The 20,913-nt window shown below is 39.1% G+C and overlaps 2 protein-coding genes across 4 annotated transcripts; both read left to right on the top strand.

Annotated features, from left to right (window-relative positions):
- Positions 1-8: 8 nt before the first annotated feature.
- Positions 9-920, top strand: LOC134277509 (uncharacterized; the record flags this gene model as incomplete). The annotated part of the gene is made up of 1 exon (XM_062759837.1): positions 9-920. A coding segment is annotated over one exon (837 nt), but the record flags the coding sequence as incomplete, so codon positions are not given.
- A 7,847-nt stretch (positions 921-8,767) lies between these two features.
- Positions 8,768-16,722, top strand: LOC134277511 (sulfotransferase 4A1-like). 3 transcript variants are annotated; one of them, XM_062759842.1, is made up of 7 exons: positions 8,768-9,254; positions 9,704-9,912; positions 10,487-10,616; positions 12,196-12,290; positions 13,465-13,627; positions 14,550-14,570; positions 16,328-16,722. In XM_062759842.1, the coding sequence occupies exons 1-7, from the start codon at positions 8,780-8,782 to the stop codon at positions 16,468-16,470; spliced, it is 1,236 nt and encodes a 411-aa protein (XP_062615826.1). In that variant the 5' UTR covers positions 8,768-8,779; the 3' UTR covers positions 16,471-16,722. The 3 variants fall into 3 exon arrangements, with proteins under 3 accessions (XP_062615826.1, XP_062615824.1, XP_062615823.1); XM_062759840.1 differs by lacking the exon at positions 14,550-14,570 and adding an exon at positions 13,855-13,875; XM_062759839.1 differs by lacking the exon at positions 14,550-14,570 and having other exon boundaries at positions 13,465-13,648.
- Positions 16,723-20,913: the final 4,191 nt, after the last annotated feature.

Here is a 20,913-nt window from a genome sequence, read left to right as displayed (position 1 = left end):
ATGCACCCCTGCCCATTGGACTGAAACAATCAGGCTGTCTTCATAGCTTATGGATTGTAAATTCTTTCCGGAGCAGCTGTTTGAGTAATTTGATGTACCTTGTGAACCTGACGGAGCTAGCAATGATTCCCCATCAGTTAAACTTCAGTCTATTGAAACATCTGGCTTCATTATCCCTGAGAGATCTCCATATTGTGGCCAACGCTCAAACCCGAGGCTTCTACAATGAGGCAATCAGTGACGCACAGTGGGGCGAAATCAGGAAACATGGACCCAAACTCCGAGTTCATTGTTTCTTAGCAACATCCAATGAATGGACAGAAAAAGAGGTTTTCTTGAAGCCTAGCATGCCTCTGGCCTCCCTTGTGTATCGGAAAAATGTCTGGATTAAATATCTAGAATCAGTGTGCACACTTATGACATATCACTCTGATACATTGACGACTTTTGTGGACTTCAGCCTCTGTCAGCAGCCCTATAATTACCCTGTCCCTCACAGTTATATGGACCGTGTGGACTGCCATATTATAAGACTGGCTCGGCTCTGTCCACGACTCCGGACGGTGACCATTAAGGAGACCTTGTCCAGCGCAGCTATCCTTCTTATGGTGTACCTAAATAAAAACCTGACAGATTTCCTTGTCCGTCGTGATATGATATTGTATGTTAACGACCTGCCAGAGGATTTAGAAACAGACTTTATAATTAAACGTTTTATTGCTGATAATTATGAGCGAGATAATTTTGAAAATGCTATATCTTCATTATTAGGAACAGAATGGCACATTCTAGAGGTGTCAGAATTTTATGAAATAATTGATTTTAGATATTCTAAATTTTCATAAAACTGTTTGTTATTTAAAAGTTTATATGTTGAATGATTTTTGCAATTAAGAATTTTGGTTTAATTTTTGTCTTGAATTTGGAAAAACAAAAAGAATCAAATAAACCCTTTGTTTCTCGGTAGTTGCATTGTGCTGACTTCCTGTGTCTTTGTTCCCTTCGGTTCTCCGCAGGTCATGTGATCTGGAGTGTATATAAATACGGAGACAATTGGGTTGTTGAGTCTGTTGTGGACGGCCGACAAGAGAAGATCGCCAGAACAGAAGTCAAACGTGTAGGTACTTCAAGGGAAACCTTGGTTAAATAAAGTCTTAAGTGTCTGAAATAGACTTTCGAGGCTTTGGTTTGTTGTTATATAGTACCTTGGTACACTTTGACTGAAGATAAGAAGCGGACGCGCTTCAGTCTTTGGAAGGGGCACGCGCTCCCGAGGAACGAAGGCGTCAGTGTATATATTATTAATTTAAATTTGTGATTGGGAAATATGATTTATTCTTTAATTGTTCAGATAGAACAGCCGAATCCCATTAAAGAACCCGAAAACGTTACATAAATTTGGTGGCAGCGCGGTGGTATTCGGCAAATTGTTAAAGTAAAATAATTGTTTTAATTGATAAGGTTTTAATTGTGTTTTATTTCCCTTTGTTAATTATGAGTGCGATGGAGGAAATGATCAATGAGGAGATATCATTTCTCGAAAAGAGCTGTGAGCGACTGCGCCTTGAGTTAGAAAAGCAGTCTACACCAGTAGCTACAGATAGACCAATGCGCGACTCAGGCATTGCGAAAATTGCTGGTGGAAGCGCACAAGAAGGGTTCCATCTTGGAGAAGAGACGGTGGTTTTGTCAAATGCACAGCAATCCAGAGATTTAAGGAAAGAAAATGAAGATGCAGATGGTGTTACGATGAGAAGAAAAACGGCGCGAAGAAATTCTGTTTCTGTGATGAATACATCCCCTTTGACGTCAGCGAGTGCGCAACAGTATGAAGTGATTGCGCCACAGCCTAGCAGTGAAACGCCGCGCCTGATATCCAAAGCACATCCGCATCCAGTTCATTTGCTGAATAACACTCTTGCGCATTCTCCTTTTGAAAGTCCACGGAGTGTGCAATCGGAAGTACCATCGGAAGAGCAAAATGAAATTAGGCCTCCCGCGCAAATTAGAAATGAGGAATTACCTCATTTCGCTTCGGGTCGGGCGCAAAGGAAAGACAATTTTCCTTCCAGAGACAACTCGTCCTTGATAAAGGAAAATAACAGGGAGGAAAAGGCTTCAAAATGTAACATAAAGCCTGCGACGTTTGACGGAAGTCATTCATGGATTGATTACAAGTCCCATTTTGATGCTTGCGCAGCAATTAATAATTGGTCCAACAGAGAAAAAGGACTCTATTTAGCCGTCTCATTACGAGGTGCTGCTCAAGGAGTGCTTGGGAATGTTTCTGCTGAGACTGGTCAGCAGTACGAGTTGTTGGTTAAAGCACTGGAGGAGAGATTTGCACCACCAAACCAAACGGAGCTGTACCGCGCTCAATTAAAAGAGAGACGCCAGAGAGCATCAGAGACCTTGTCAGAGTTAGGACAGAGTATCAGAAGACTCACAAGTTTGGCCTATTCCTCAGTATCAATGGAAGTGCGAGAAACACTAGGAAAAGAGGCTTTCATCGATGCGTTAGCTGATTCTGAAATGCGTTTGCGCATCAAACAAAGCAGACCTCAAAATTTAAATGAAGCTATTCGTTTGGCAGTCGAGTTGGATGCCTATTACAAAACTGAAAAGAGAGGTCACAGTCACGCTGTGAGTTTCACAAAGTCTACAAATGAAGACGTATCGCATCCAAGAGATTTATATAAATTGATGCAGACACTTCAGACGAAATTAGATTCATTAGAAAAGCGCATTGATGAGAACAAATCCAGTGGAATAGATCAAAATGTTCCTGGGGGACGTAAATTTGCCAGTAGACGGAAGGGCGAAAAGATAAAATGCTATTATTGCTCAGAGGAAGGGCACATTCGTAGAAATTGTCCTAAATTGAAGAAGAAAAGCAATAATGCTGATGAGCGCATTGATCATTCTGCAAAGGGAAATGCGCGTCGAATTCGAACGCGGCAAAGGCGGAAGAGATCTAAACGTACAAATGGAAATGTCGGGGCAAGCAACTTATGTGAAGAGGCAGGCATTTTCATAGATGTCGAAGTAAATGGTGTGAAAAGTAAATTTTTGATTGATACTGGCGCATCCTTAACTTTACTGTCTAGGAAAATATATGATCAGTTGACAGACAGGCCTAGATTAGTAGATAATGGACAAATAATAACGAATGCTGGTGGATCACGACTTAGTCAGTTTGGGAAAGGTCAATTCGTTATACAAGTAGGGAAATCAAAGAACAATGCTGAAGTGATAGTAGCAGATATCACTGTCGATGGGATTCTTGGGCTTGATTTCTTAAAAGCTTGTAATGGCGCAATTGATCTTCAGACAAGCTCTTTGAAATTGAATAATGAAGAATGTCGATTTTCATGGGAAGGCACGTTAGGTTGCTATAGAGTTACTGCAAGCTCAGATGTATGCATTCCACCAAGAAGTGAAATAGTTATTCAAGCAAAGGTCCAAGGAGAAAACAACAAATTTGGCAGTGCAGATTACTTGGTAGAAGCGGAGCGAAAGTTTCTAGAGAGTGGACGTGCTCTAGTAGGTCGAACTTTAGTTAAGGGAAATAATACTGTACCTGTTTGCCTCCTGAATGTTACAGACGATGTCCAACAAATTCGCAACGGCACTTTCATTGCAAACATGACTGCAGTTGAAGCGCAGAAGGCTCCTGCTGAGGAAGTGAATAAGACTTTCGAACTGCGCAGTGATTTGAAAGAACTGCTGGACAGGTGCAAAGTAAATTTGTCCTCCGTGCAGTTATCTAAAGTAGAGAAGTTTTTGTGGGAGCACCAAGATTTGTTTGCTACCTCAAATTATGATTTAGGGCGTACCAATGTAGTGAAACATAAAATATCTACCGAGCACACTACACGTCCTATTAAGCAAGCAGCTAGACGGATACCCATCCATTTATCTCAAGAGGTGGATAAACAAGTCGACGAAATGCTAGAAAAGGGTGTCATTGAATCCTCAATGAGCCCATGGGCTTCGCCAGTTGTGTTGGTTCGCAAGAAGGACGGAACCATGCGCTTTTGCGTTGACTATCGTCGATTGAACGAGGTTACAGTGAAAGATGCGTATCCGCTCCCAAAAATAGAGGAAGCGTTCGATCATCTTTCCGGACATGCAATGTTTTCCACACTTGATCTCAGCAGTGGGTATTGGCAAGTTGGCATGGAAGACGCTGACAAGGAGAAAACTGCTTTTGTTACGCGCAAAGGATTATATCAGTTTAAAGTTATGCCCTTTGGTCTGTGTTGCGCACCTGCTACCTTTGAGCGTCTCATGGAAACAGTACTTGCAGGACTTCATTGGGACAAGTGCTTGGTGTATCTTGACGATATAATTGTTGTCGGAAAGTCGTTTGAGGACATGTTGGAAAACCTTGGAGAAGTGTTCAGGCGATTGCAACAGGCAGGTCTGAAGCTAAAGGCTAAAAAATGCAACCTATTTGCTGAGAAGGTCTCATACCTTGGGCATATCATATCAAAAGAGGGTATTTCTACTGATCCTGAGAAGATAAGAGTAGTTGCGGAATGGCCGGTTCCAAGTAATGTCTCAGAAGTTCGATCTTTCTTGGGACTTTGCAGCTACTACAGGCGTTTTATTCGAGACTTTGCCTCAATAGCTAAACCCTTGCATCGGTTAACTGAGCAAGGTAGGAAGTTCCAATGGACAACAGAAACGCAAGAAGCTTTTGAGATATTGCGCAATCGATTAATCAGTGCGCCAATACTAGCATTACCTGATGTAAGCAAGCAGTTCATCCTGGACACTGATGCAAGTGGAACGTCAATAGGCGCTGTGCTATCGCAGATAATAGATGACAAAGGGCGCGTGATAGCGTATGCAAGTAGAACTTTGACGAAAGCAGAAAGGCGATATTGTGTTACTAGGAGAGAGCTGTTGGCTGTTGTTCATTTTATGAAATATTTTCGTCACTACCTTTATGGGTCTCATTTTCTTGTCAGAACAGACCACGGTTCACTGAAGTGGCTTTTACGATTTAAGAACCCAGAAGGTCAGATGGCGAGATGGCTAGAAGTGATAAGTATATACTTACGATTTTAAGATTGAACACAGGCCTGCAGCTGGTCGTAAACACGGAAACGCTGACGCTCTCAGTAGGATACCTTGTTCTCAGTGTGGCTTTTATGAAGAATTGGTAAAAGAGCACGAAGTGCGCGCTGTGAGCACAAGACTATGTCCAATCGAAGAAAATGATCTTTCTTTAAAAGAGGCACAATCGGAGAACAAAGACATTCAGTTGGTGCGTTCTTGGTTAGAGAAGGGTAAGAGACCATCTCTTTCAAATGTAGCTCAGCAAGTATTTGTGGTGAAATCCCTTTGGAATCAGTTTGATCGTTTATCCATTAAAGAAGGACTGATAGTGAGAAAGTGGGTACTGCTCCCCTCGGGGCGATACATATCGGGATCGAAGTTTGGATTTTATGTACAGCTTTCGCGAGAAATTTACCAGGCTATCATACCAGATTAAAGAGCGTAGGAAAGTACTGAAAATGTGCCATGACAATCATACAGCAGGGCACCTAGGCGTGACCAAGACATTGGCCAAAATACGGCAAAAATATTACTGGCCAGGTCTTCAAAAAGACATTCATCAATATGTATTGGGTTGCGAAAAGTGTACTAAGAGAAAGAATCCAAATCCTAAGCAAAGAGCTCCTATGCAAGTTGTTGGATCTGGTACTCCCATGGAGAGAATTGCGACAGATATATTGTGCGAGTTGCCAGAAACAGACAGAGGAAATCGCCATATACTGGTAGTGTCCGATTACTTCACAAAGTGGACAGAGGCATTCGCTCTACCAGATATGGAAGCAGAAACTGTAGCACGCACAATAATGGATCAAGTTATTGCTAGATTTGGTGTACCTTCAATAATACATTCGGATCAAGGTCGCCAATACGAGAGCAAATTGTTTGCGGAAATGTGTCGGTTACTAGGGATCAAGAAAACTCGTACCACTCCCTACCATCCTAAATCAGATGGGATGGTAGAGCGATTTAACCGGACATTGCTCTCCATGCTTAGTACCTATGTTCAAGAAAACCATCGTGATTGGGATCTTTACCTCCCTTACATATTGATGGCCTACAGATCAACGGCGCATGAGACAACAAACTTTTCTCCAAACATGCTGATGCTAGGGCGCGAAGCAACCACTCCACTGGATCTGATGTATGAGATGCCCCCGGATATCAAAGATATACCATCGAATCGGTGGGTCTGGATTCTACGCGAACGTCTGGAAACTGCGCATAAAATCGTTAGGGAGCATACTGAAAGAGAAATGCTTCGCCAGAAGAGATATCATGATACAAAGGTTGCATGGTCTTCGTTTGAGCCCGGAGAAAAAGTCTTTGTTTATTTTCCGACCAGAAAAAGTGGCTGCTCTCCAAAACTTACATCATTTTGGAGAGGTCCCTACACAGTTGAGAAGAAATTATCCGATTTTCTTTACACTGTAGCATGTGGATATAGAGGCAAGAGCAGTGTAATTCATTTTGATCGCATGCGCAAGTGTAGATCTCAGATATTAAGAGGAGAAGAGGAAATGTTTTCTGAAGATGAGCAAGAGACCCTGAATGAAACAGAAAACTTACCTGAAGTTGACACTAATGAGCAGTTTGCTGCAAGTAATGAAGAGAATTCAAATGCAAGCGCTGATTTCAACAGCAGGCCAAAGCGCACGAGACGCTTACCTGCTTGGCATGATGATTTTGTTGTAGATTACAAAATTTAGAGCATGCGACTTGTTGTACATATTGTAAATAATTGATTGCCAGATTTTAAGTGATTTTGCTCGTTCTTAGAAAACCCTTTAAAAAAAACATATACAGTGTAAATGATATTTTAAGTTTTGTTTTTCATGATTTAGGAGGAATGCGAGACGCATTTCCTGGAGGCGTGGGTAATGAAGCGAAACTGTAATCGAGATCAAATAAACCCTTCGTTTCTCGGTAGTTGCATTGTGTTGACTTCCTGTCTCTTTGTTCCCTTCGGTTCTCCGCAGGTCATGTGACCTGGAGTGTATATAAATATGGAGACAATTGGGTTGTTGAGTTAGTCTGTTGTGGACGGCCGATGAGAGAAGATCGCCAGAACAGAAGTCAAACGTGTAGGTACTTCAAGGGAAACCTTGGTTAGATAAAGTCTTAAGTGTCTGAAATAGACTTTCGAGGCTTTGGTTTGTTTTTATATTGTACCTTGATACACTTTAACTGAAGATAAGAAGCGGACGCGCTTCAGTCTTTGGAAGGCGCACGCGCTCCCGAGAACGAAGGCGTTAGTGTATATATTATTAATTTAAATTTGTGATTGAGAAATTTGATTATTCTTTAATTGTTCAGATAGAACAGCCGAATCCCATAAAAGAACCCGAAAACGTTACACCCCGTAATCACCGAAATGCCCCAAGAAATCACCGAAATGTTTTAATTTTTCCCTTTTTTCTGTTTTAAATATATTCTAAATAATAAGTCATATTTTTCATATCAATTAAAATTTTGTTTGTAATATTATTTACATATATTCTTGATTTCTAAAAACGGAGTACACTAGTGTAATTTTACTGGAAAGTCCTATCTTTATATTAAGTTTTAAAGCAATAGAAAGATCTTTTTTACGTTTAGTTTAAAAAAAATATTTACCATGTATGAATTTAATAAAATTTCATTGTTATCTGATATGAAAATGGGACTATTAATGTAAGTAAGGTGTGTAGTATTATGTCATATTACATAATCAGGTACATCACAATCAGTGATCGAAATTACGCACGTGCGCTATACAAACATTGACATGGGTATCCTGGGATAATGAACTACATTTGATTCAATAGAAATAGTAAAATTTGACAATTTTACTATATATGTTTTTTTAAGTTGTTGAATGGGTTGAATACATCTACATCGTTTTATGAAACAATTGCTACTTTGGAAAGGTTTGCTAATTTACAAGAGAAATGTTCTGTACAATGTTTGACCTGACTGACTATGTATCTAATCAAGTAACAGAATAAAAAAATCATTAATAGAAATAGTAATATTTATATGGTCTTAACGAAGTACAAAGTTTAAAACCTTTTTTTCATTTTATGACTGCATTTGTCTTTTGAAATTCTTACATCGCGGTCGTAAATTATCACGGAAATTTGGTGTACCGGTACCCCCTCTCTCGTTTTGTTTGGTAAAACGTTAACTTTATGGTCTGTAAAAGTAAATATATACAATAAAAGATAAATTTACTCAATGAATAATGGCAGGTATATATATTTTAACGCTACGCCTATATCCCCCCAGCATGCAGGCGTCTGCAGACGAATAAATGTTACAACCTGGTTCACAATGCAAAAATTTGGAAGAAAAGGAAAAAAGAAGAAAGTCATTTTTTTTTCTTTTATCATAGTTATCATTTGTCATCTAATTTTTTCCGAGAAATATCATAAGACATTATTATTTCTTAGATTTTAAACATTGTAGACTTCACTTCCTAGGTCATCACCAAATACGAGTTATCGCCCTTTGAAGTACGATACGCTTCGAGCACAAAACATGAAAATAATTAATTTTACCGTCAGTTATGCTTTACTGAAAAAAATAAGCATTAATTTTTATGAAAAACATCATGTAAAAACATATGTAAGGGCATTTCGGTGGTTTTGTTGGGCATTTCGGTGATTTTTAGGGGCATTTCGGTGATTACGGGGCATTCCGGTGATTCGTGTTACCCTGTTGACATTGACGCATAATGAATCCACGTGCATTTGTTTATTTGAGTAAATCTCTTCTCACAGGTTCGTTTCGGGGTAGAACACAAGGATATGGATGCAGATGGTTTATTAGCCGTGTTAAACTCAAACAGGTGCGATATTTTCATTGCAATGATGCGTGTTATCAAAAGAAGGGGTCAAGAAACCAGGCGAACGACTACGTGTTTCCATTCAAAAGTGAAACAAGAAGAAAAGGCTTATTAATTTCAACATATGGTTCTATTGCGTTTGGAATTTGCATCCTAGGAGTTATATTTTATAGTAAAGTCATAAAAACTGGCCTAAGGCGACGAGATGGTTTTATTGACATCACAGATGAAAACTGCAGTAAATCTAACATGGTTTTATTCAATGATACAGTTTTACCAAACTTTGTGGAAAAGAAAATGAAAGGCATTTCAAAATTTGGAGTTCGGGAGAGTGACGTGTGGATTGTAGGTTTTCCGAGGTCAGGTAGGTATTGAATCCAGTTTTTGTAACCAGAACACTTATTATATCTCAGTTGTGTTATAACTGAAGGAGAATTTGAGATATTGATAAATACAAATACAAATATTTTATTGGCACAAACACAATTACAGTAATTGGTAAAGGCCCATAGAAAACATAGTGATAAGTATGAAAATACAGTAGAACACAACTAGGATACAAACAATTGGTGTAGCAAATTATGTATTGTACTTATCAGATACTAAATACATACATATGATTCAGAACAATGTAGTTACTCATTTATAACTAAAGTATTTTTTCTTATATCAGATATTTGACATAAAAATGATGATAATATTTTAAGAACCTTTTTACAACTAGTATTCATTAATACTTTAAACAAGCATGCATATGAAGAAGGGCATTAATCAGATGATCTAGGGCAGTTTTAAAAGAATCTGTTTTGATAGGTATGACTTGGGTGCAAGAAATCATATATTTGGTCCAGACGTTGGATTTTGAAGGAAGTCGTCAAATTGATTGTGATGAGAGAATACCGTACGTAGAATTCCCGAGCCCTTCTCTACAAGAGCTTTCTGAGAGGCCCTCTCCCAGGATCTTAAAAACACACCTCCCTCTCAAATTGTTACCCGAGGAAATTGATTCAAAACAACCAAAGGTAAAACAAATTTGATTAATTAATTTATTGAACATATACAATAAAACTTCTTCTGACAACTAATTTCTGTAAACCTAATGTAACAAGATTGTCCTCATGAGGCCATGCATCTTTAGAATATTGCTTTCTTCAAGTTTCTTGCCCTCACCAAACTCAGATTTGAAAAGCAGAAATGGTAGTTGAATTGTTGAATTGCACAATGTTTGCATTAGGTAAAGAAATACAGCAAAACTCGCTTAGTACGAACATGGATATTGCGAATTTACGGATATAACGAAGTTATCTTGGATCCCCAGCTTTAAGAATTTAACTAATTCCTTATATGGATGTAACGAACTATGGATATAGCGAAGTAATTTCATAGGTCCCAGAGACTTTGTTATAACCGAGTTTTACTGTAAAACAAAATATACTCCTAATTTATGTTCTAATCTGACAAATATTTGAGGTTTCTAATACACATGTACAAGCAATTAGACTTTGCCATTTTTCTCATATGGGAGGGAGGTATCATTAAATGTGAGTTCAATGCTCACTGTACATTAGTGTTTATTTATTTGGTTGATTTTTTCAGATTGTTTATATTGCAAGAAACCCGAAGGATGTGGTTGTCTCCTATTTTTATCTGGTGACTTCGTTACATGCTCTAACCAGATACCGTGGGAAGCTGGCAGATTTTGTGGACTCGTTCCTTAAGGATAGAGGTATGTTCTAAAGTTACCAGTCACCACTGTAGTTTATAATTTTCTTTTCTTAGTTTAAAACTTGGTGACACTTAGTTATTGACCTATCTCTCTATATGTCGTGCTCTGTGATTGTCCAGTTACATGAATTAAATATACAGCTGCTAAGGTCATTTGAAGGTGTTCAGATCATGAAAACACTTGATAATGTTTAAGAAAGAAAAGATTGTCAAACTTAAGTATTTGTGCAGTACTCCCTGACATCACTGTTGACATACAAGTGCAGTGTCTTTGATATCACTGTTTACATACATTTGTACAGTCAATTCTCGAATTATCGCCATTCGATTCATTGCCATTTTCGCAATACCGCCATGATTTCCCAAGAACGTTTTTCCTGCTATATAAAATTCTCTTTATAACGCCAAATTCGCATACCGCCATCCGCCACCCTGTTTTCACAACAAACGTCCATTTTTAAGTGTCAATTATCTTGATAATACCGCCACAGGTGCATGTGGTCAGTGAAGCGCGGCAAATTGGTTGACGCTATCCCTGTTGTAAAGCATGCAAAGCTAGTCAAGGTGCAATTAAGTAAATTAAATAAACAATAATTTTAACATGAACTGTTAGAATAATTTTGTTTTCTGTTTCATAAATTCATTTCTAAATCAACACTTCGCCACGAAAGCGGTCGTTGTAAAGTACGCCGATAACGATAAATATTTTGATGATCTCTGCTTTTAAAAACAATGCAAAGTTTGCTTAAAAAATAATTATAAGTCAGAAATTGTGAACGTTTCATTAACAATGATTTCATAAACAATGAATTTATTCAAGCACTTATTTTGTGTACTATAGGCAATATATCACAACGATCGACCCAGCATTTTTTTTTTCAATATCAAACGTGCAGATTTACATGCATACACATGTACTTGTCTTAATTTCATAACTGAATATTTTGTTTTAGCAAAATTGTACATTAAAAAAATTACTTGAAGTATTTTCAAATATAGACATATGTTTATATATACATGTACATGTGATGATAAGAATAAAAACGCTAAATGGTATTTCTAAGAGCGATAACTCTGGCTTATTTCCTAAAAGATAGAAAACTCAATTCATCGCCAAATTCGTTATACCGCCATGATTTCTAAATTACAAAAGGTGGCGGTTTATCGAGAATTAACTGTAGTTGATAGTGACCTCACTGTTTACATACTGATGCAGTTGACAATGACATCACTGTTTAGATGTTGATGCTGTTACTGTTCCTAAGGCATTATTGTTTATGTAATGGTTTGGGCTGTGGATATCGGCCTGGATAGCTCTGTTGGTAGAGTACTTGACTGGAGATACAGGGTCCCTGGTTCGATTCCTGGTCCAGCCATACATTTTCTCTTTTCCTGTTACATTAACAATGTTACTTCTTTGTACTTGTATATGTATCTTGTTACTATACCATAAATTATTTTGGAGATTAGAGTCATGGGGTGCAAATTTAATAAATAGATGCCCATCACATATTTCTGGGACAGACTTTCAAGTTAGATAATCCTGAAGTATATGATAACTAATCATGTATTGTTTGCAGTTCCTTACAGTCCTTGGTCCCGACACGTGTTGGATTTCTGGGAAATAAAAGATCAGCCCAATGTTATCTTCCTGACATATGAGGACCTGAAGATGGTACGTGAGTGTTCAGGATGCCGGGAAAATTCTCCAGCTTATATTAACTTTATTTTTCACCATGATCCCAAGAATTGTATGTATTATCATGATTATATCCAAATGCAAAGTTAATACCTATTTAATAAAATCCTGAAATTCCTTAGTGCAACTTTACTATGAACGATTATTATTATATAACGGGTATTTTTAACGTGCTGCTAATTTTTACTAATTTTTACGAGTTTTATAAAATCCGTAAAAATTAAACGCGTAAAATTTCACAGAAGTAATATACGCATCACCTTAAATTTTGAACATCATATTATGAGAGTATATCAAAGCTATCACTGCCATTTAGCTAAGTACCTGGAGGCTATAGAATTAGTACTGACACTCGTTGGTATTTTGGGGAACTTTTTAATTGATTATCAATTAGGATCAAACAAGTAAATCTTAATTAATGCACAAATTATACAAACACCGTCAATTACCTGGTTCCTCTTATGGGACACATAATTACTGATAATGGCTTAATTATTACAGACTGAAGTCTTCAAACTATATCCGTTTTTCAAGACTTTGACCCTTTCTTCTTCTTATTTGCTTCCAACTTCGACATTTCAATGCATCGTAATCCGTGTCCCCTGTAATTCTGTCAACTTAATCATGAAGGCTTGAGTTGTCTCTCTTTGTTTTCATTAAAATGAAGACGGCACGTGGTGCGCAACAATAATGATGCGTGAACATGTATTTTGTACTACAGGAATAAATGCAGGGCATGTGATATATAAAGGTATTTAAATGAATAAACAGATCACTTAAGGAATCGACACTCGTTATCACGGGAACACTTTCATTGTTATTTTACATCGGGTTGTCCAGACATTTAAAACGTATGTGTATATTAACACATTCAAAACATTAAAACATTGATCTGGAAGTTCACCTCTCTGATTTTAATTTTTACGGACATGCTCAATTCATAAAAATATAACGCGTAAAAAATAAAATCACCCTATTTTAACAGATATTCATTACATTTTACAAAATTTACAGTAGTAAAAACTACCCGTTATACGGTATTATGTTTTGGATGAAAATTTACCCATAAATCACCAGTAATTTTCTTTGTAGGACCAGAAGTTATTGAATACATGAGATATGAAATTAATGTTGTTCCTTGTTTTTGTAGGACCTGGAGCGGAGCATTAAGAGAGTGGCCCTGTTCCTACAGCGAGACCTATCAAAGGAGGACATACAGAGGATCGCTAAGCACTGCAGCTTTGACGAAATGAAGAAAAACCCTGCAGTTAATCACCAATGGCTCACTGATTCAAAATACAGAAATCCCACTGGTGCAGAGTTCCTCAGAGAAGGTGAGCTAGAAATCCCACTGGTGCAGAGTTCCTCAGAGAAGGTGAGCTAGAAATCCCACTGGTGTAGAGTTCCTCAGAGAAGGTGAGCTAGACTAGAGACAGAAATCCCACTGGTGCAGAGTTCCTCAGAGAAGGTGAGCTAGATTAGAGACAGAAATCCCACTGGTGCAGAGTTCCTCAGAGAAGGTGAGCTAGAAATCCCACAGGTGCAGAGTTCCTAAGAGAAGGTGAGCTAGACTAGAGACAGAAATCCCACTGGTGCAGAGTTCCTAAGAGAAGGTGAGCTAGACTAGAGACAGAAATCCCACTGGTGCAGAGGTCCTCAGAAAAGGTGAGCTAGACTAGAGGCAGAAATCCCACTGGTGTAGAGTTCCTCAGAGAAGGTGAGCTAGACTAGAGATAGAAATCCCACTGGTGCAGAGTTCCTCAGAGAAGGTGAGCTAGACTAGAGATAGAAATCCCACTGGTGTAGAGTTCCTCAGAGAAGGTGAGCTAGAAATCCCACAGGTGCAGAGTTCCTCAGAGAATGTGAGCTAGACTAGAGATAGAAATCCCACTGGTGTAGAGTTCCTCAGAGAAGGTGAGCTAGAAATCCCACAGGTGCAGAGTTCCTCAGAGAATGTGAGCTAGACTAGAGACAGAAATCCCACTGGTGTAGAGTTCCTCAGAGAAGGTGAGCTAGACTAGAGATAGAAATCCCACTGGTGTAGAGTTCCTCAGAGAAGGCGAGCTAGACTAGAGATAGAAATCCCACTGGTGTAGAGTTCCTCAGAGAAGGTGAGCTAGACTAGAGATAGAAATCCCACTGGTGCAGAGTTCCTCAGAGAAGGTGAGCTAGAAATCCCACTGGTGCAGAGTTCCTAAGAGAAGGTGAGCTAGACTAGAGACAGAAATCCCACAGGTGCAGAGTTCCTAAGAGAAGGTGAGCTAGATTAGAGACAGAAATCCCACAGGTGCAGAGTTCCTAAGAGAAGGTGAGCTAGATTAGAGACAGAAATCCCACCGGTGCAGAGTTCCTCAGAGAATGTGAGCTAGACTAGAGACAGAAATCCCACAGGTGCAGAGTTCCTAAGAGAAGGTGAGCTAGATTAGAGACAGAAATCCCACTGGTGTAGAGTTCCTCAGAGAAGGTGAGCTAGACTAGAGACAGAAATCCCACAGGTGCAGAGTTCCTAAGAGAAGGTGAGCTAGATTAGAGACAGAAATCCCACCGGTGCAGAGTTCCTCAGAGAATGTGAGCTAGACTAGAGACAGAAATCCCACTGGTGTAGAGTTCCTCAGAGAAGGTGAGCTAGAAATCCCACAGGTGCAGAGTTCCTCAGAGAATGTGAGCTAGACTAGAGACAGAAATCCCACTGGTGCAGAGTTCCTCAGAGAAGGTGAGCTAGACTAGAGATAGAAATCCCACTGGTGTAGAGTTCCTCAGAGAAGGTGAGCTAGAAATCCCACAGGTGCAGAGTTCCTCAGAGAATGTGAGCTAGACTAGAGACAGAAATCCCACTGGTGCAGAGTTCCTCAGAGAAGGTGAGCTACACTAGAGGTTGAAATTCTTAGAGAAGGGGTGCCAGTCTATTGGACAAAATTGTTCTGAGAAGATGAGTTGTCTTGGTGCAGAATTTTTCAGAGAAGTTGAGTATTCATAGGAAAGAGCCTTAGAGAGGTTAGCTAGGGGCAAAAATTCTTCAGGCAGGTTGACCTAGTCTGTTGACAGAAATCTTCAGAGAAGGGGTGCTAGTCTTGCAGCAGAATTCCACAAAAAAGAAGAGTTCATGTAGTTGTGAAATTCCTCATGAAAAGTTTTTAGTATAGGAGGCAGAATTCCAAAGAGATATGAACTAGTCTAGTGGTAGAGTTTAGAGTTCTTCAATGAAAATAAGCTAGTGTAAGAGTGGAATTCTTTGGAAAGGTTAATTAATCTTATGTAGGCTTAAAATACTTTAAAAAATTACATTTAGCTTGTCTAGAGGAAGAATTCTCTGGAAAAAGGTAGACATTGTTGGGTCAGAATTCCTGAGAAAAGGTGGTCTAGTCTTAAGGCAGACTTCTTCAGAAAAGAACTGCTTTTGTTGTGGAAGAATTCCTCAGAGAGTATGAGGTAGTCTAGGGTAGAATACCTCAGAAAAGTGAGATACACTTGATGCAGAATTCATCAGAGATTTAAATTTTTGTAGAGACAGAATTTTTCAGAGAGGATGAGGTAATCAAGAGGTAGATTTCTTCTGTCTTTGAAGGTGGGCTAGTCTAGGAAAAGAATTTATCAGAAAAGTTGAACTGGATGCAGAATTTCCCAGAGAGAGAAAGTCTAGAACAAAATTTGCAGAGAATGTGAGGTAGATATGGGGTAGAATTACTCAGAGGGAGGTGGTATGCTAGTGTAAAAGCAGAGTTCCTGAGCCAAAATGAGGTATTCTTGGTGCAGAATTATTCAGAGAAAGTGAGGTACCATAGTTTTCAAATAATATGAGCTAGTCCATGTCAGTCTTTTCTTTTAAAATGATTCATAAAGGATCAAAACTTGACAGCACCCTTGTTTTCTGATTGTTTGCCTTTAATATTCCCCTGCAGCATGCTGAAATGGGGAGTAATTTGGATTGAACTATCTTTTGCCAAGTGTATATATCTATAAACCATGTAAATATAATTTTCAGACATTTTCTCAAAAATTGAAATTGTTTTCAGGAAGAATTGGTGACTGGCAAAACTATTTATCAAAAGAACAGGATGAGAGATTGAATGTGAAGATAGCCCTCAAACTTCGACAGACAGGTCTTTTCTTCCAATACACTGACCCTGACCCCAGACCCATGACATCTGATTCCTGACCCCTGTAGACTTGTGTAGGATCTATGAATCCTGAATTATATATACTTACAGTTCAGAGTACATGTACCAGTAACCAGTGGAAATACATGTAGGAAATAATTTAATTTCTTTCACTTGTGTGTGTACATTTCATTTGAGACAAAGAAAATTGCCTTGTTTGTGTTTTATGGATGATTTGATGATTATGATACAGCACTGACAAGAAAAATTGAAAGAGTTCATATGTTGGTCATTAAAGTGATGCTCTTGTATTGGTGCTGGATTTGTTGATTTGTGCTTGGTCAAATTATCAGTATCATTGACTCACATATCAGGGATGTAGCACAATTTTTGAAAGTGAATGGGCAAGCCAGAGATGTCTTGGTTAAAGGCCATGAGCAGATCCATTCCAAATTAACTATTATTCCTATAATGTACGTCTGAACATCATTTATTTTCAATTTTTTTGACAAAGTGCCATCAGACAAGAGTGCTGTCCAGTGTGGCTGTTTTGGTGCAAGCCAGCCTCTAATGCCTTAGTCACATTTCCCGGCCGGTGGTTATAGATCGATGGTAATTGATGGTAATCCATGGTGTGAGTGATGCCCCAACATCAGTCCACGTCGGCCTAGTAGTCCTTAAAGTATCAGTCACATTATCCAGCGATGGGGTATATGATGGGCAACCAATGCGTTTTTTGATAAAAATGGCGTGATTGCCAGCAGGACTTACAAAGGCCCAGCGATGCACTGGTAATCATAAAACGATGTTCCAGGGTATATTTCATCGCTGATACATTGGTGAACATCGTTCATACGTCAGTCTTTTAATGGGCCAATGCTTGGTCGATCATTGACCGATGATCGGCCGATGTCTGTTGTCCACCACTCAACAACCCCCCCCCCCCCCCCCCCCCCCCGATGACCTCAGATTCAATGGACACTTGACAATGCTTGACACTACGTCGGCTAATCCTTGAAAGATTTGTTAATGATAGGTCGCCGATGAAGAGCAATGTGGGACATCGGTGGAGACATAGCTGACTTTTAATTGCAACTTATTTTCTACCTATATGACCCCCACAGATTTGCCAAATGGCCTCAGTCACCGTCCGATTACCATAGGTGTCCGGCCAGCAACCACGCCATTTTTAACAAAGAAACGCATCGGTTTCTCATCGTATACCCCACATCGCTGGATGATATGACTGATACTTATGCCTTAGTCACATTTCCCGGCCGGTGGTTGTAGACCGATGGTAATCGGTAGTAATCCGTGGTGTGAAGCGATGCCCAAACATCGGTCCACATTGACCTAGTAGTCCTAAATATCCAGCAATGGGGCATTTTTTGATAAATATGGCGTGGTTGCTAAAGGTGTTCGACCAGCAACCACGCCATTTTTATCAAAAAACGCATTCACATTTGGTTCTTATCGTATACCCCATCGCTGGATAATGTGACTGACACTTTAATGGTCTACAAGATTTTTAGGTCACATGAGTAAACTCAGATCTAGATGATCTATTGCTATCTGTTTTCATCCATCATAGTGTGTCGTGCTACATTTAACATAACATTTACAGCTTCTCTGAAACTGCTCAACCAGTTTCAACCAATTTTGGAAGATAGCATCTATGAATAAAGAGGAATAAAAAATATGAATTTCATGGTCCCTGGGGGATGGGACCAATCCTCTAAAATTAATGCAATCTTTAAAATTATCTTTTTTTATTCCTGGACATCAAATGGTCAAACTGTTGGCATGAATGTTATAAGCATCCAGTCCTCTACCAAATAGTAAAATTCAAATAATGAAATGCATTTTTCCCCTACTCTGCCTTGAGTATTAAGTACAAAATGTACTAGTATCAAACTTAGCATGCTAAGTGTATAGTTATGATGAGCAATGGTGCCTCTTTCAAAATTGTGAATTTAATGGCCTCTTATTTTAAACATGAACCAAAATGAATTGTTGGAAAGTTGCTACACGACCTCAGGTGACCTATAAGGCCCACGGGCTTCTTGTCCAAAATTATATCCGATAATGTGGTGTACATTTAACTTACGAATAGAATCGTACGCTGGTAGAGATAAGCATATAGTATAACGAGTTTTTAGTTAGTCATCAAAGCATTGCCGATTCAGTTAAAGTATCAGTCACATTATCCAGCGATTAGGTATACGATTGGCAACCGATGCGTTTTTTGTTAAAAATGGCGAGGTTGCCGGCCGGACACCTATAAGTATCAGTCACACTATCCAGCCATGGGGTATACAATGGGAAACCGATGTGTTTTTTGATAAAAATGGCGTGGTTGGCGGCCGGACACCTATAATAATCGGTCGGTGACTGTGGCATTTTGTTAAATAGGCGTGGGTCATCGGTAGAATATAAGTTATAGTTAATAAATAGCGATGTCTCCACCGATGCCCCACATCGCTCCTCATCGGCAACACATCATTAACACATTTTTCACGGATTGGCCGATGTATGGCCGAGCATCATCAAGTGTCCGTTTAATCTGAGATCATCGGGTGGTTGATTGGTAGGCAACAGACATCGGTCGTTCATCGGTCAATGTTCGACCAAACATTGGCCCATAGTCGACCGGCATACGTTCACCAATGTATCATCGATGTAATAAACATCGGCCGATTACCCTGGAACATCATTTTATGATTAGCAATGCATCGCTGGGCCTTTGTAAGTCCGGCCGGCAACCACATTATTTTTATCAAATAACGCATCGGTTGTCCATCGTATACCCCATCGCTGGATAATGTGACTGATACTTTAAGGACTACTAGGCCGATAACGAACCGATATTGGGGGATTGCTCAAACAATGGATTACCATCGATTACCACCGGTCTACAACCACCGGCCGGGAAATGTGACAAAGGCATAATATTATGTATCAGTCACATTATCCAGTGATGGGGTATACGATGAGAAACCGATGCAATTTTTGATAAAAATGACGTGGTTGCCGGCCGGACACGTATAGTTATCGGACCGTGACTGAGGCTATTTGGCGAATCGGTAGGGGGTAATCGGTAGAAAATAAGTTGTAGTTAAAAATCAGCGATGTCTCCACTGATGCCCCACATCACTCCTCATCGGCAACCCATCATTAACACGTCTATCAAGGATTGGCCGATGTATGGCCGAGCATCGTCAAGTGTCCGTTGAATCTGAGGTCATCGGGGGGTTGAGTGGTGGGCAACAGACATCAGTCGATGTGCGACCAAACATTGGCCCATAGTCGGCCGACGTACGAACGATGTTAACCAATGTATGATCGATGTAATATACATCGGCCGATTTCCATGGAATATCGTTTTATGATAAGCAATGCATCGCTGGGTCTTTGTAAGTCCTGTTGAAAAGAGTAAAGTACATCCCCCCTGGTCAACATTCTACGGTGGTCACCTTTCGTCGTTACACCGGCAACCACGCCATTTTTATAAAAAGAAAAGGTATCGGTTGTCCATCGTATATCCCATCGCTGGATAATGTGACTGGTACTTTAAGGACTACTAGGCCGATGTGGACCGATGTTGGGGCATCGCCTCTCACCACGGATTACGACCGATTACCACCGGTCAACCACCGGCAGGGAAATGTGACTAAGGCATTAACATGGTTAAGGATATAGCTCAAAAAGTACAGAGAAAAAAAAATAATCTGTTCTTATTTTTTAAAGGGTAACAAGATATTTCACAATATTTTAATTAATACAAAGGAGATGAAATTACTTAATTAACCAAGGAAGGAGAAGACATAAATCACATAATTAAGGTGCTTAATCAGTCAGTTGCTTCTAACAAACCAAATCTGCGGCGCATACTTTGGGTGCCAAGTGTATGTGTGTCATACTGGTGACGATGAAGGGTTCATTACGAGCAGGCTCCATTGAATATTGTTTCCAACATTTCTTATGAAATGAAAGTTAACTAAGGATTTCAATCATATTGTAAATTAAGAAAATTCATATAGATTTTTTTTAATCGCTTTAACCTCTCACGCTAAAAATAAGAATTACACGTAGGAAAGAATTGCTTCTACGTTAATGAAACTACAGTGTATAGTACTACACGTATTACTTATTTACATATACTTAATAGCATTAATTTCATATTCTGCATTTCCACAAGAGAGATGCAAAAAATGATATCATATAGTCCCTCCACCACCCCCTCACACACACACACCCCCTTCTTGTTGATAGTTATAAGTACTTAGGAATATATTTTTCAAAATCAGGTTCTTTTAATCAAAATATAAAAGAACAATACAATAAATCTGTAAAAGCTATGTATGGAGTGATATCAAAATGTAAACAACATAATCTTTCTATGGATTGTCAGATAGATTTGTTTGACAGAATTGTACAACCAGTTTTGTTATATGGATGTGAAATATGGGGATTTACAAAAAATACTTTAATCGAAAAACTTC

The sequence above is a fragment of the Saccostrea cucullata genome, unplaced genomic scaffold (genome assembly GCF_032062105.1).
Source record: "Saccostrea cucullata isolate Sc308-1 unplaced genomic scaffold, CSIRO_AGI_Scuc_v1 ctg5522, whole genome shotgun sequence".
Lineage (NCBI taxonomy): Eukaryota > Metazoa > Mollusca > Bivalvia > Ostreida > Ostreidae > Saccostrea > Saccostrea cuccullata.
This window is presented reverse-complemented; position numbering and strand designations above follow the sequence as displayed.